Source organism: Chelmon rostratus, chromosome 21 (assembly GCF_017976325.1).
Source record: "Chelmon rostratus isolate fCheRos1 chromosome 21, fCheRos1.pri, whole genome shotgun sequence".
NCBI lineage: Eukaryota > Metazoa > Chordata > Actinopteri > Chaetodontiformes > Chaetodontidae > Chelmon > Chelmon rostratus.
Genome location: NC_055678.1, coordinates 7958245 through 7973197, shown reverse-complemented (window position 1 = coordinate 7973197; position 14953 = coordinate 7958245). Strand labels below are relative to the sequence as shown.

General features: G+C 43.9%; 1 protein-coding gene across 1 annotated transcript; it reads left to right on the top strand.

Annotated features, from left to right (window-relative positions):
• Nucleotides 1-10154: 10154 nt before the first annotated feature.
• On the top strand, nucleotides 10155-14676 carry LOC121625182 (G-protein coupled receptor 26-like). The gene is made up of 3 exons (XM_041963253.1): nucleotides 10155-10822; nucleotides 11608-11721; nucleotides 14448-14676. Exons 1-3 carry the CDS (start codon nucleotides 10155-10157, stop codon nucleotides 14674-14676), a joined length of 1011 nt encoding a protein of 336 aa, XP_041819187.1.
• The last annotated feature ends 277 nt before the right edge of the window (nucleotides 14677-14953 follow it).

Below are 14953 nucleotides of genomic sequence, written 5' to 3'. Positions count from 1 at the left end.
CATCAGTCAGTGATTTTGTCACATAAAGAGCGATGATGGAGGAATAACTCTTAAATGGATAAATAAATCTTATCTTTGGTTAAAAAAAATAGAAATAAAAACAAGACAGCTCAAATTTCCACATATTTACTGCATTTAATAATTTCCCATTTTAATTCACCAGAGGTAAAACTCTTTTTTTGCAGAGTGGGATCCAATGAAGGCTTGAATTAGCTCGGCTGCGCTGCCTCTGAAGGCTCAAAAGGTTTCCCCGCTGCCCTCTTTCACTTTTCCTCTCTGGCATCACCAAGGCTTATAATTAAAATCGCGGTTTTTTTTTTCATACGGCCGGCGAGCGCCATTAATTCAGAGAGTAGTGCCATTATGGAGGTTGTGGCTCCCAGGGTAGCACTGGGGAAGAGGTGGGGCAGTGGCTTTTCAACACTAATGCCCCCCGTGTGTGCCTGTTATTAATCTCAACAAGGAGTGAAGTGGCTTCATCCCAGCTGCAGAAGCAGGACAACGCCTCCCAAAACACTGCAGAGATTACATTGAGTTTTGTCTTGGGCCCTTTACTCTGACCTGTGACATTTAAAGAGGTTCTAACAGCAGGCTCACCTTTACTTTCCACTACTTTGCCCATAAAATCAGGAACACCATTCTTTTAAATCGCTTTTCAGCATGAGCAGCCTTTTAATTTTATAAAGAAAAAAAAATATGTGAAAGTAGGCCACAAGTATTTGGACAGAAACTGATACAGCACCCTGTTATGTTTTGTAGAATTAAAGAAAAAAACAACTTGCCAATAATATTTCAGCTTGTCAAACAGCGTCTTGGCTGAAAGCCCAATCCGTAGGTCACGTCTCGTTTACTCTCAAAGGTGTCAAATAATTCACATGTCTGTGACGTGCACAAGATGCAATTTACAAATGCCATTCAACAAGGCCTGGAAAATGACAAAGCAGATAAAAAAAACAGCACTGACCTTGCTTTGCCACAAGGAGGAACCACTGATTAAATGTTGCTGCAGCCATAGCTCATCGCTGGCTCGTGGAGCAACAGTGCGACAGGGGCTTTGAGTCTGTTTGTAATGCTGCAGTTTCTCACTAGATGGCAGGAGCGCATGATTTAATGACTGTGCTGGTGTCACGATGGCAATGAGCTTCCAAGAGAAGCTCTTCAGTTAGCCAAACACCTGAGCAAACAGGAGAGTCACTGTATTCGCTTTTTAATCTGGCCAACAGTGATTGCTAAGATGTAAAACAGGTGTCTATATATAATATGATGTATAACAAGGTGATTATAAGTCATGTTGTTTGGTTGTAAATCCCAAATTTTCATGTAACCATAACAGCCTCCATCTTAATAGATCTTATCCTAGATGGATTTGATTAAGTAATCATCTGCAGAGCATCATATAAATCATATGCATCACAGAAGCAGTTACCTTAATGATGCATTCATGGTTACATCATTGTTTGAGAGCTGCATGCTGGCGAGGGGACGCCGGAGGTTAATTGCAGTCTCCTGCAAGCCAGATTGCACGGCTCCATGCAAACAGGGGTAAAAAAAAAAACAAAACAAATTACACTCTCACATTCATGTAATCACGCTGATATGAAATTAATTTTCCAAAGCCCAAAATCTGCTGTCATCCCCTTGTTGCATTGTGCTCATGCTGGCTACGTTAAGCCGAAAATAAAAGATTAAGGTTTAAGGTTTTCTCTCAAAGGTGAATGGAACACTGATGGAATTTTTTAGGTATTTATTAAATTACTGTGAAATCAAATTAGGGGAGCACATTAATCCTTTGCAGTGAGTTAGATCAGTGAATGAGAAAATTGACTTTTCAACACAAAGCAGGGGATGAGAAGGCGGGACTGGTGTGAAGCACCGACACACTGCAGGCTGCTGGGCTCAGATGATTATCAAGGATGGATGGAAACAGCTCTTGTTTAACTGAAGCTGTCCACATGGGCCACATTTCTATGTAGGTGGAGCGGAGGAGCCATAAAAAAATCCACATGAGCAATTCTCAATTTCATCATATTTGCTTTTTTTTTTTTTTTTATCTCAGAGAGGCAAGACAAGTGCCCTTGGCTCCCCAGTGCACATGCCGCCTGCACCTTGATTTATCCTCCCAGCGACGGGCTGTACCACGATGCCGTTGTCTCCCAACGCTGTATTTTCCAGGCTTTCCCACAATGCACTCTGAAAATCTATCTACTGTTTGCAGTGATGCCCAAAGGTGTGCATCCCAATGTAGTCACATTTTCCTTAGCGCCTGCCAAAGCACTGTTCTTACCTTTTAACATAAAACTGCTACAACTTGAAGATGAGGATGATAAAGATGTAAATTAGCCTCGAGGCAAGACACTGCACTATTGGAGCTTGTATATGGCACAAATTGCAAATTTGGAAAATAGACTTATGCGTTTCTTGTAGGCTTAGATCAGTGCCACTTTTATAAATACAGAGCAAGAGCCAAGAGGCAATTAGCTTAGCATGGCATAAATAGTGGAAGCGGGGGGGACAGCTTGCTTGGCTCTGTTCACAGTTAAAAAACATGGCTTTTCAGCACCTCACTAATCACTATGTATCTCATTAGTCCAGAAAAAAGGAAATTTGAAATGACAAATGCTATTTTAGGTATTTTAGCTAACAACTTCTCCATGAAGAGTCGAGCAGTGACGTCCAAGTTATTACAATTCCTGTTTTGAAGTGTGAAAACTATTGTTACTCTGCTAAGACCGAACAGATTTCATTGAGCTCACCGCATGATTTCCACGTCTTGTTTTGTTTTAGGTTCAGTCGGTGTGTTACTGTGAAGCAGTGTTCACTGTCCACACATAGAGCAGAGTGTTTTGGTCGTTTTTGTTTAATAAACGTGTATTTACTGAGTATTGTCTCCTGTTGTGCTGTCTGTTCACTCTCGATGAGGCGCTCCCAAAGCTCTGTTCCTGAAAGGCATGGCCCTGCTACAGCAATACTGAATTTTATGGAGTTTTTTTTGGATGTCTGTGTTTACTGTCTATGAAGCAGGTTATAGTTTGTTGTTTTCTAGCTTTAGGGGGTCAAACAGTTAATATTGACAAATACTGATTACATTTCCTGGGTCACAAAAATAATTTTCCCTTCAGGTGTAACTCTCATTATTACGTATTTTTTGCTGATCTACACTTTTGCAACTCACTTAAGGTTGGACACAAATATATATATATAAACTCTCATTTTATAGGGATGTGTGGGTCCGTTTTTATCAGGGTCAGATAAAGGTCAAAGTTCAAAGATTTTTAGTCCTTGCTCCAGGCTTTATATCTCGAAGGCACTTGGACTTTGATTATTTGTCAGGTCTGCTCTTTGACTTCTACCCTGGCTGTAAATTGCATTGACTGGCACAACAGGTTTATTAGAAAACAGGATTGCTTTCCCCTTCAAATTGCAGCAATATGATGCATTTGAATCACAAACTGGTGTCAGGAAGAAAGATTTTCATCCTCGCTGCAGTGTAGAGGAGAAATCTAATCAAGCTGCAGCTACATTACAAAAGGTACAGTTTGTGCATTTCAGTACATTGAAAGCTTGTGCCCTGGAAGCACAAGACAACAAGACAAAACCCTCTGTTTTATCTGGATGGTGCTGAATCCAAACCCTGCAGCTTCACAGCAAGTCTGACACTCGGTACTTTGCTGTAGAATCGCTAATAAGAAGATCAATACATTGCAAATTGTTTGCTTTCACTGTCTGATGTAGCACAGGCTTCAAAGAACAGCCGATAATGACACTGTGAACTCATCTGTGAAATAAAGAGATGAAAGACAGAATAGTCTCCTATCTGAGTTGCCATATGACTCGGATTGACGCATTCACGAGCGAATGTGCAAAAACATCTGTCTTTTATTTTGTGATGTGATGAAAATCCCGCTGGTATCAACCTCACTGGCCCTTTCTCTTCTGTCAACATTAGCGAAAAATACAGCTCGTTTCAGCTCTCTCCTGTAAGGTTCAACAGTTTTGCATAATTACACCATAAATCTGACTCCATCCACCAGAGGCCGAATGGCAAATATTTGCAGGAAACTGTCCAGCTGCAGATAATAATCACAGCTCAGTGCTTTACGGTCCAAACGCAAACATGGAGGCTCAAAGCAACTTGCCAACACCTACTGTAAAACAGTGACACCATGCCATACTAAAATCCTTTCCTGTTGCCTGTGACAGTTGCCCATTTGCAGATTTGAGCATCCTGTCACACTGCCAAAACCTCCCAGGATCCTTAATGAGAATAAGCTTGTACCCAATAGTTCAGTGCCTGTATTAACAGTGTTCTGATTAGAAATTGCTGATGGCGAGCTCCGGCCTTGGTGCTGGGTTTCCTCGACATCGCCACAGCTAATGTGAAAAGACAGGGGCCTAAGATTGTTCAGGAGGGTGTCGGTGGTGCGCTGCCCAGCCAGGCATGCAGATGGGGGACGTGGAAAGAAGCCAAGACAGAACTGAACAGAGCCACATTTACACAGAGAGACATACAGAGTGGAACCATCAATCATCATGCTTATTGATGATTACTGATCATCAGTTACATCAGGCAGCAAGTTCGAGGCTTTGTTAGACCTTTGTCACACCACATGTGCTGCACTGAAATACCCATGTTATGGTCATACTGTCCAAAGTCTGAAGGGAAGCCAGGAGGACTGACTACACAAGCCGCCCCTCTTACCTCCTGGGCCACAGCGGCCCCCAGGTCGGCCTCTCTGACCGTGTCCTCACTGTGGCGCTGCTCCAGCTGAAGGCTGATGTTCTGCAGGATGCTGAGCTCCAGGGAGGCCAGCGACCCCACTGGAAGAGCGCCTCCAGAGGCCCCGCCCCTCACCGTCAGCTGGTTGCCGTAGACCAGAGTCCGAACCTCTTGACGGACCTGAGAGACACCAGTACCACATTTACTCAGCTGTCACTCCAAAGATCTGATACTTGCTCTATGAGGGAGGACAGATGTGATTCTACAGCAGTTTTTTCTTCTTTGTGCTCGTTTTGCAGCCATTATGGAAGGACTCTGTCCACTCATGTTTAGAACAAAGAAAAATGCTGCTTTATATCTGTTTTTTTATATTCAGCACTCAATCATTTAACAACACTAGAATAATATAGCACTATCAACGGTCATACTGAAAACTTTATTTTTACATTGAAGTGCAATTTGGAGATAACCTGTACTTTTCAGTGTCACATTTTCAAGATGTGCAGACTTTTACTTTTACTTAGTATTTTCACAGTGTGGTATTGATACTTTTACTCAAGTAAATGATCCGTCCACTGCTTGTCAGACAGGCAGCTGTTATTAATTTTAAAAAAATCAGGCATTATAAGGTTAAGGAGTGGCTACGTTGTGATTGACAAGTCGCGACAGCAGCGTGTCCTCAGTCAGATCCAATCAGGACAGAGGGAGAGCGTTGAGTATCTGTACCATTTTGGTCACAAAAATGTCTTGTTCAGTGTTTTGGATCCACTGAAAGACACTCTAAGGATTTGGCTGCTCATTTTTTTCTGGTAAGTAGCTCCAAATTTTGTTTTAATCCTGTTTTTTTTCTATCCAAAATTAGCATTCCAATTAATATCACAGTCAACGTGAATTACAGATGCCCCCTTGTTAACCAAGCTAGCTAGCTACTGCTAGCATTAGCTGCTAGAAGTTAAGAAAAGTTTTTGTTATGCTAATAATACCTGCTGCACTGGTAACCTGTGTTAACCATAACTTTACTCAGCTAATTTTGGAAGGTAGCTTTGTTAGCTTACTTTGCACAGGAGCCAGTTGCAGTCGGGTTGGTGGTGTAGGTGGGCGCACATAGCGTCCTTGGGTTCTCAGTCTGATCCACCCCTTGCTCCTCCACCACCCTGCCTTCAGCTCTTCCAAATATGGTCATTTCTGGTTCCAAAAAACCACAATGTGTGGGCGAAAATGTCAAATTGAGGTTTCAGAGTCCACAGACCAATCAGTGACGTCGTGGTAGCTACATCCGCTACTTTTATACAATGTGTGTTTCCAGCAGTGTTGACCAGGCTCGTTTTTGAACAATGCGATGGGTACGATACATAAACAGATTAACTACTCCACCTGTTTCCAGTCTTTGTGCGAAGCTACATTAGCCAGCTGTTGGCGGTGGCTTTAGATTTAACGAACAGACCTGAAAGTGATATCATCTAACTTTCAACATGGCGGCAAAAAGGTATATTTTCCAAAATGTTTTACTTTTCTTTTAATGTAAAAACAATCAGCAAGTGTACAAACCATAAGCTCAAAATTTAAACCATAAGATACCAATAAAAAAATATTTTAATCTTACACCAGCTTTGCAATATGATCCAGGGATCAAGCTTTGGTCAAATTAATTGTCCCAATATAGTGTTTTAACATATGTGTGAGCTGTCGTGGCAAACTCTGATCAGTATCTATCAGGTTTCAGCAGTGATGACTGAACCAGGGGTAGCAGAAAGCTGACATCTCAGCATCTTTAGCTGTGTCAACACCTTCCCTGGCGTTCACTGGCAGGTTGGCATTTCACTCTGTTTGTGTAGAGCTTCTTGTCTGAGCGAGTCTCACTCCAGTCCTCACCTCTGAGACCTTTGTGAGCCATAATACTGCTGTGCCACTAGCCATGCAGTGTGTATGCACTCTCCCGAGTTACACAGTAAAGTCTGATTTTCACAAGTTTTCCAACTGTCAAATTTACACCAAATTTCACAAACTTTTTCCTAAAGTGAGTTCCTCTGGACTTGACATAGAAATCCTGCATCACAAGCTGAGAATATAAGTTAAAAACATAAGTGACAAGTCTATATTCAAAAGGTGAGTCTGCAAAACGTAGAAGCTAAAGCATACATCTAGGTTTAAAATTTACGCCAGCCTGCCAATCCGAGGCAAGTCAAGTGTGGAATTGGAGCTGGCAGCAAATTCAAATCCACACTGTCACAGCGAAAAGGAGGAGTGCTGCAGGCTCTCTCTCTCATCCTGCCGTCTCTCACAGTCAAGTCCTGCACTTGTTAAACCTTCTGACAGGAGGAATTACCTTCAAAGTGCAGATCTGCAGACTTGAGATGTCTTGACTTGTCTCAAACGCAGCAAACATGATGGATTCCCACCAAAAATTCAGATGCTCTGTGATACTCAATCCATCTTTGCGAATTTACACAGTTTAGGAGCTAATCAATAATGACGGTAGTAGGAGTTGGATTAAAATGCAGCCAGAGGTGTGACCACTACACATCCTGAACAGAAGGAATGTGACCATGAACCAAACTGTTAAAAGCAAACCAACCAGCGCTAAAAGGTCCAGCATGTAGGATTTGGGAGGATCTATTGGCAGAAACGTGGCATAATATTGAGAATTATGTTTTCATTATAGTCACCTGGTGAGTAGATATGTTTCTTAATCTTGTGTTAACCTTATTTCAGGCGTCTAATTAGGGAACCAGAAGTGCAACTTTGCAAACTCATTTCCGAGGTTTAGGACTCATTCCTGCAATACTCTTGACAGTTGGTTGCAGTCTGTATCCTCACCTAAAAGCCACTGAAATGACGCAATGGTCCTTTAAATGTTTACTCCATCAGCCAGTAGTTTTGATAATCGATTTTATATTGTAGTGTATTTAGCGTATTATGCAAATAGGCAAGAAATTCACTAGTTACAGCTTCTCAAATGAGATAATTCACTGGTTTTGTCCTGTTTTATGTATTTCTTAATTGAATATCTTTGGGTTTGGGACTGTTTTTGTTTGTGATGGTCATTTTTAAAGATTTACATAGTCTGAAAGCTTAAAAATCACTCTGTAACTCATCAGTGTTTTGTGATGGATGGGTGATGCAATCAGTCAGGGATGACGGCTATAACCTGGACTAACTTCATTAATGTGTACATCATGAAACTATGCAGGCATCCTTAATATTTTGCGTGATTATTGTGTCTCCGTATGCCGTGATTAATTTGTGAGACGTACTCTCCCAACACCAGACAAAGGAGCTGGTGTGCTGTGTTAATTCAAGGAGATGCTACCTGAGGCCAGGAGGTGTCAAAGCCCGAGTGTCCACCTCGAATCACGCCTCATTTGCATGGCTCTGCATTAACATAATGCTCTCCTCAAATAAAGCCTCTTTCAGGTGGAATGAAAGACAAACAGCATCCATATTTATCAAAAGCTATTTCAGTATACGTCTGTCTAATGTGGCCTGGCGCTTAATGGGGATGTTTGTGTGGCTTTGTTCTATCTGATGCATCTTTAGCAAAAATCTGTTTCAAAGAAAAACAACCCGATACATCCTCTCACCCGGGTGCATTAAACCCCCATCCATATCACTCAGTCCCCTCAAAGCTATATTTTTAGAATGACTTTTTTTTTTCACAGACGTTATTGTCTAAGGAGCTGGCATTCAATTATGAAAAGAATAATTAAAGCGGCTCCTACAAAGAGCTGCACTTGCGGCTGAGATCAGCCGGGGGCTCGGTGCTGATAGGGCCTCTGGACTGACAGGAGAGGGCTGCACAAGCACTTGCATGACAGCGCTGGAGTGTGCCTTTCTCCAAAGGCTGATTGCTGCATCGCATGTGAGAGCATAACGCTGGAAACGCATCCATCACAGCCAAAGCCTTACAGAACTACAGGCCAAGATGGAGCTGCGTTTCAGCTTAATAATACCCAGCACAGGCCGGGTCGCCTGTCCTTCCCCCCGCAGCTGCCTTCTCTTTGCATGTTTGGCCTGATAAACATCAGGCTCCACAGACAGCATCACAGGATGGCATTTTTAAGGCATATCTCCTCTTTCTCCTCCTCCTCCTCTTCATGCTCATCTTTTGCCACCAAGGAGAGAACAAAGAGAACACGATGGCCTGCATTATATCACATCTCCACAGTCAAACACCATGTGCATGTTTGTTGCAGTAACAATAACTGTTTCCGCCCACACGCTCTCACTCCGACTCTCCCCTTCCCATTTATTGCAACCACAGCCACCACCTCAGCCTGCCTTCGGTGGCTCACGTGCAGCAGCACACTCCGATGAGTCCCACGCTTCGCAGGAAAAATTCTCCACAGTCAAGTCCAGAGGGGCAGCAGAGTGTGGGGGCGTCATCCGGCTTCCAGGGGAACGGAAGATGTTGCTCCTTATCAATCTGATGAGGCATACTTGATTTGTAAAGATATTTGAGTAAATCATGAGGGGGTGAGATGCTGCAGGAGTGCAATGGTGTTCAAAGCAAGACTCGACCAGCTTAACGTGAATTCATTTACCTTTTATCAATTAGTTTTAAATGCAAAATATGATTTGATTGAATGAAGCAGCGTGGAAAAACTCATCCTGTTTTTGCTTTTTGATAGTTTTGTAAACTCAGAAATGGGCTTCTGATTCGGATATTGTTGTGTTGCAGCTTCCTTTACCTGAATGTGGCACCTGTTTTGTATTCGTTGTCATGACACTGCTGCCTCCTCAGCGAGGTTTCCCTTGAAAAGAAACCAAAATGAGACTTTAAAGAAGAAAAAAAAAGCACACCTTGAATGCATCAGTGTTTCAAGCAAGAAAAAATAAAAATCAGAAACACAAACATCAGCTGTGTCATTTATTAATTCATGTATGTGTTTGACATTTTTTTTCTGCAAGCATAAGTTTGGATTATGTGGCAGGAAGGAAGTAACCCCTCCTGGGAATCGGTGCAGTTTTCTTTTTTCTTGCAGGAATCCACGCTTAACTTTTCCCAGTGCTCTTTCTGGTTTTAGTGTTTCTTAGAGGAGAGACGGGGGAGAGATCAAGTAGCCCACACACTGTGCAGCGTGCGCGGAGGGGTGATGCCTCGAGAGCGCATCACAGGACGACAAAACCCCACTGCAAGACGCAGTGCCAGAGGAGAGCAGCTCTGGCACGGCAGCTGCTTTCCTGTACTTTACGGGAAAAGAGGGGGAGACCGTTCACGCGAATCCACAAACGGACCTCCTGTCATGCCGGAATCCTCCTGATCATCTTTGCTGGCTCGCGTTCAGAGAAAAATGTAGCGGAGAGAGGAAGAGGATCTCCACCGGTGGAGAGATGTGGGGATGCGCGGACACGGCTATGGGTGATTAGAGCCATTTTGCAGCTGCAAAGCAAGATTGGATATGCGCACAAAAAGTGAGGATAAGTGAGTTTTCACAGGATGGACACTGCGGAGGTATTTCTCTCTGCGCTGGTGGTTGTGATTATCATTGTGTCGTTGCTGTCCAACGTCCTGGTGCTGATCTGCTTTCTGTACAACCCGGAGATCCGCAAGCAGGTCCCGGGTCTGTTCAACCTCAACCTCACCTTCTGCAACTTGTTGCTGACCGTGTCCAACATGCCGCTCACTTTGGTGGGACTTGTCAGTAAGGCTCAGCCGGGAGGGGACGGCTTCTGCCAGATCGTGGGCTTCCTGGAGACCTTCCTGTCCACCAACTCGATGCTGAGCATGGCAGCTCTGAGCATCGACAGGTGGATCGCGGTGGTGTTCCCCCTGAGGTACCACTCCAAAATGCGCCACAAAGACGCGGCTTTTGTGCTCGGGTACACGTGGGCGCACTCCATGTCCTTCTCCACGGTGGCCACCAGCCTCTCGTGGGTGGGATACCACCGGCTTTACGCGTCCTGCACCCTGTCCAACCCGAGGGCGAGCAGCCGGACCCAGTTTGTTATCTTCACCGTCTTTTTCCACTCCTTCACTTTTCTCCTGTCTTTTATAGTGCTGTGTGTCACATACCTCAAAGTGCTTAAAGTGGCAAGATTTCACTGTAAGAGGATCGACGTTATCACAATGCAAACTTTGGTCCTGCTGGTGGATATACACCCCAGGTGAGCACTCCTGTCTGTGTTACTCCTGCATCAGACACATCTTGCTACTCCACAGCCATCTGCAGTGCAGATTCACAGCTGGAAAGCAAATAAGGACGTTTCAAGATTGTTCACTCAGAAAGAACAGACTGTACGAATCAACCCTCTGAGCAAAGATGAAAAAACTGGGAGCAGTCAGTGTTGTTGGTGCCATCGTTCCTATTCGTACTGATGCTGAAGCCTGACATGACACTGTTCTGTATCCCTGCACAGTTAACGATGCTTTGCCATCTTTGCACTGACATTTGAATTGTGGCCTCTGTGCTCAGAGGGGATGCAGAATCTGAGTCTATTGAAATGTCATCCAGAGTGATTGCTTTACTCTGCCCCTCCATACAGTACAGCTAAAACCAATAGCCTCTGTGTGTGTGTGTATGTGTGTGTGTGTGCGTGTGTGTGTGTGTGTTTCTAACGCCTGCCTGGATTTACTCCCACTGATGACCTCCATTTCATAAAATATTACTTGAAGCATCATCATGACATCACAGCCGTGGTGCACACGCACACATGCAGGGTTGAAACTGTAATCCTTGAAGTGGGGATCCTCTCTTTGAATTACACCACACTCTTTGGGATAAATCTATTATTTTAGCCTCTGCTTTCTCCTCCTATATGTCACCCCTGAACACCAGAAATAAACAGAGGCACATCCACTACTCGCAGTCTTGTATGAGAATTTCAGAGGCGCTTTGTGGCCTCTCCCTGAGTGCGTCCTGCTGATTCTCCTGAACTGTCTGTGTTCCCAGTGTTCGCCAGCGTTGCCTGGAGGAGCAGAAAAGGCGACGACAGCGAGCGACGAGGAAGATCAGCACCTTCATCGGCACCTTCATGCTCTGCTTTGCTCCATATGTGATCACAAGGTGAGTGTTGGAGAGGGGTGGGGAGGGGGGGCACGCTGGTACACTGCAGCCCTTTTTGTTTTGCTGGTATCCCCCAAACCTCCCACCTCTGCTGTCAAGTCTGCCACCACCACCACCACCTCCTCCCCGCTTCCTCTCTGCACCGGCCGGAGTTGGAAGATGAGATTGGCTGACCTTGTGATAAGTAATATGCCTCTGCTCTGCTGTTGCTGCTGCATTAGCACTTTTCTGCTGGAGTTCGCTGGGTGCATCAGTGGTCAGGTAGAATCCGCTGTCATCAATCACTGGACAAAGAGACGATGTCACATGAGGCCCGAAGTGAGACAAATAAGTGACGTGCGAGTGGACATGAGAGGGAAGTTCAAAACTTAGGACATAAGAATATAGTTTAAAGAAGAGAGGAAAGAAACCCGTGTTCTGTAAGGCCTTAAGGGTCATTTCCCTCAAACTACAATAAAAGATATTGCATTTTATTTTCTAGCTTCTCACTTTCTTCACTGTCACAGTTTCTGTTGTCACTATTTCCAGTTAAGAAACAGCTCCTGTTTGTTCTGGGCGTTATCCAGAGTAACAGGGACACTGTTTTTGGAAGAAGATGTCGCTGTTGAGCATTTTAAATGTCCTCTTTTCAATGTCATGAGCACCTCCAAAGGAATTCCGTCCACCTCCGTTGCAATTGGATGGAGGCATAAATCTCAGAGACAGACCTTTTTCAAAATGTGGACACATTAAACCAAAATTATTTTCATGGCTGGGCGATAAGTGAGGTAGTGAAGTCGCAGTTATTGCGTGATTTCCTGTGACTGCAGAATAGGAGCTGTGCAGTGGTGGAAAGTAACCCAGGTATTGTACTTAAATACAGTTAGCTTCTTTTTTATTTGAGTTTTTCCATTTCATGCTACTTTATACCTCCACTCCACTCCATTTCAGAGGGAACCAAACCCATATTACTCCACATACTACTTCTATATGGTGTGTGACACACTAATTGCCACTGTTTCAGTAGTCAGTACACAAACAAAAATGACGTCCTGATTTACGTTACGCTAAGTGGAAGTGATACAATAGTGCAATGTCAGACATCCACGAAACTAGATGGAAAGCAAATTGTCTTTCTTAAAATGAATTACTTTTCCTTCTTCTGCATCATCTTTCTGGGGTTGGTGCACCAGCGTCTGCAGTTTATTTTCCTACTTTTCCTGCAGTTAGCAGCTCATCTATTTACTTTGTGCATTGAACTGTGCACCCCCAGAAATCGACTGTGTTTAGTCTGCAGACAGTCTGGTTTGGTGTGGTTACACAGTAAAAACCTGCTGAGAATCAAAATGCAGATTTGGGTTCCAGTGTGTTTGCTTGTTTTTGTAATTTTAGTGAAATGAACCTTTGAGAACAATTTTCATCAAATGAAAGCAAAAGAGTCCATAAATTGGTGCGTCAGTATCTTATTTAAAGTTGACTTCTGCTCATAAGTTGTTGGGGTGATGAAGATGAAGATTAAATGAGTGTCTGGTAGGCTATGAAATTAATAAATATTAAATAAATCAATAAAAAATAGTAAATATTCCCATTAACATGTTAAATTAGAATATTAAACTGGACGAAGCTGGACTTTGCTGTTGAGTTTTTTCATGCATTCGGACAATTTGTTGTGTTGCCAGTAAGCTGGCGGTAATGAATGACCACAGCAGCACTCATTCTGCAAATGGCAGTTTACTAATTACAATCTGAATATATTACACTAAAAGCTCCACCGCTGCCTCCTCTGATGCTCGTTTGTTGTCGGGGTCATCACACGTGGAGTAAAAGCCCTGCTGCGCCGTGTGGCGGCTGACTTAACCTCCCGATCGCTCCGGTGCTGTGGAGTGTGTGGGCTAATGCCAGTGATGGCGACTGGCCCATGTAAGGCCAGTGTTAATGTGCTGACAGAGCCTGATCGTGGACAGAGTAATCACACAGAGTGCAAGAGTAGAGGATCAGCGATTTTTTTTAAACGCCTTTTATGACACCATGTGCGATGAAATGAAAGCACCAATTTTCTGTCTTTACGAGCGTGACTGAGATCAGCTTTGAGATGCAGACAACAGGAGCGGCTGTAAAGCTCATTAGGTGCCTCTTTAAATCAAATATACAGTATTTTAAGGAGAGAAGAGTGTTTCACAGTCTCACAGACTGCTGTAAGGACTCGCCGTCCTCTGTCCTTTAAGATCCCCCGCTTAGCCCTCAGTGTAATACTGCATCAAATGACAATCAAAGTTAATTGGCTTGTTTCCAGACACTCGTTACTGCTTGGACAGGTCTGTTTTACGCCTCTGGTGGCTCTGACTTCTCGGGCATGAAATACTGCCGGCTGCAAATGAGAAATGAGATGAAAAGTCGCCCCACACTGTTAATCCACATACAAGAGGAAAAAAAAGGAAATTCTTCACATAGTTTCACTTGACAGCTGCCTACATTTTATCTTGTGGCTGATTGCAAATAATAACTTTGACAGAATACTTGCTGAGATGGCTATAAATAGAAATAACCACTGGCTTTTTACATAATTACAGTAGTAAAGAAGCACCCTGCTTCCAGTGATTAAATAATAAGATGTTATGTGCAACATTGTCCTGCAAATGTATTTCTATTTCTGCCTAATAAGCTTAAGGCGTGCATGTCTTTTCCAGCATGTTGACTGGCCTTTCCACCGCTCTCTCTCACTGCCATCTCTTTCTGCTTGCCTGCAGGATCGTGGAGTTATTTCCAGCGGTGCCTATCAACCCCCACTGGGGAATTGTCTCCAAGTGCTTAACTTACAGCAAGGCAGCCTGCGACCCGTTCGTGTACTCCCTGCTCCGCCACCAGTACAGGAAGACGTGCACCGACATCATCAACAGGCTGCTGAAGCGTAGCTCCTTGAACGCGTCCGGGCCCAGGCAAGAGAACCACGGCAACAGCATACCGACGGCGGAGTGACGGGGAGCGGGCTGATGGGATACGGTCTGAGGGTTGACCTGGCAATTGTCAGGGAAATATGAAGCTTATTTATCGTCAGTGAAGAAGAGGACAAATACTGGTTGTTCCTGTCCACGTCTGCTCGAATTTGGTCTGACATGTCCAAAAAAAAAAAAAAAAACAGAAAAGAAAAGAAAGTCACTACAGACAAGGACAAATCCCTGCACAGTAATACCACTGTGCTTGCATACTGAGCGCCCAGAACAGCAGATCAGTGCAGTGAATTTGTTGTGAGGAC

Bases quoted from the DNA above. Each gene is read 5' to 3' on its own strand.
- LOC121625182 (XM_041963253.1), top strand. From the start codon at position 10,155: ATGGACACTGCGGAGGTATTTCTCTCTGCGCTGGTGGTTGTGATTATC. The intron at 10,823-11,607 runs GTGAGCACTCCT...CTGTGTTCCCAG, and splicing joins CTGGTGGATATACACCCCAG to TGTTCGCCAGCGTTGCCTGG. The intron at 11,722-14,447 runs GTGAGTGTTGGA...GCTTGCCTGCAG, and splicing joins GCTCCATATGTGATCACAAG to GATCGTGGAGTTATTTCCAG.